The sequence below is a fragment of the Emiliania huxleyi genome, assembly GCF_000372725.1.
Source record: "Emiliania huxleyi CCMP1516 unplaced genomic scaffold EMIHUscaffold_7920, whole genome shotgun sequence".
NCBI classification, from domain to species: Eukaryota; Haptophyta; order Isochrysidales; family Noelaerhabdaceae; genus Emiliania; species Emiliania huxleyi.
The window spans coordinates 1-1,302 of record NW_005196079.1 but is presented as its reverse complement, the minus strand read 5'-3'; the positions used below and the strand labels follow the sequence as shown (position 1 = coordinate 1,302).

The 1,302-nt window shown below is 61.0% G+C and overlaps 1 protein-coding gene across 1 annotated transcript; it reads right to left on the bottom strand.

Annotated features, from left to right (window-relative positions):
- Positions 1-763: 763 nt before the first annotated feature.
- EMIHUDRAFT_258616 (hypothetical protein) lies at positions 764-1,289 on the bottom strand (the record flags this gene model as incomplete). Its single annotated transcript, XM_005759784.1, has 2 exons — positions 764-1,111; positions 1,251-1,289. Coding segments are annotated over 2 exons (387 nt in total), but the record flags the coding sequence as incomplete, so codon positions are not given.
- Between the last annotated feature and the right edge of the window lie 13 nt (positions 1,290-1,302).

Here is a 1,302-nt window from a genome sequence, read left to right as displayed (position 1 = left end):
GCCATTTGGGCCAGGGAGGGAAAAAATTTGCGGATTCTATTAAAAATTCTATTTCCTTCAACCCCGGGGTTAAAAATCCCTGGGGGGGGGGGGGGGGCGGTCCTCCCATCCCTCCCTGGGGTGGTCGGTTTTTTTTTTTTTTTTGGGCAGGGGATGGGGGGGCACAAAAAAAATTGGGAGTTCGCACGGGGCAGGGGCGGGGGTGTTTTGGCATTAACACAGGTACAGGTCCCGGAAAAGGATACACCCCGCTGGGGGGAACCCCCCGCTAGGTAGCTTCGATCCCTGCCTCCCCCCCCCCCCCCCCCCCCCACTCCCTCCCTCTTCTCTGCGCGTCGTCTGAGATTCTTCTGTTTCTGTCGTCTGTGTGCGCGAGGGCGAGCGGAGAGAGAGTGTGTGTGTTTTGTTTTGTTGCGAGCGGCGCGCAGCACTATGTTATTTTCTTATCTAACCTTTTGTGAAACGACGGTCGACGCGCGCGCACACACAGAACAACTCCAGGCCCCAAATGACGTGTGAGTGTTAGAGTTGTTTTTGGTAGTGCTAAAATTCTCTCTCACACACAGCACACAGGGCACCAAAAAAAGAAATTGAGGGTATGGTGCGGCAATTTTCTTTCTGCATTCTGGTTCGTTGTTGTTGTTTTTCCTGATTTCCTCGAGGCGCGAGAGGAGATATAAAGGTTAAAGCGGATAGCAAACCGCGCAAGAACACAGCGCACTCTCTCACACAGTACGAAGACTCAGGCTGACAACGCGGTCCCTCACTTTTTCCGCCTACGCTCCTGCACGTCGGGGGCGAGCGCGTAGGGCCGCAGCTGGAGCCGCTCGCCCACCTCGGCGACGGCGTTGTCGAGCGTCCAGCCGGACGTGAAGAGGAGCACCGGCCTGCCGTACACGTCCTCGAGCGTCTTGACGTTGAGCAGCTTCCGCTCGGAGAGGACCGCGTCCACCTCCTCCCACCCCGCCATCGCCCACCGCGCCTGCGTCTGCGGCATCATCTCGTACTGCACCTCGACGCTGTACTCGGAGCTCAGCCGGGACGAGACCACCTCGAGCTGCAGCGGCCCCACCGCCGCCAGGATGGGCACGCCGCCGCCCGTGTCGCCGCGCTCGAGCAGCTGCGGCCGTAGGGCGGGCGCGGGGCGGGCGCGTGGCGGTGCGGGCCGACGAGGTGTCTCGGAGGTGTCTCGGAGGTGTCTCGGAGGTGTCTCGGAGGTGTCTCGGAGGTGGCGGAGAGGTCGGCCGCACCTGCTGCACCGCGCCCTCGTTGAGGAGCTGCTCGATGCCCTTGTTGAAGCTC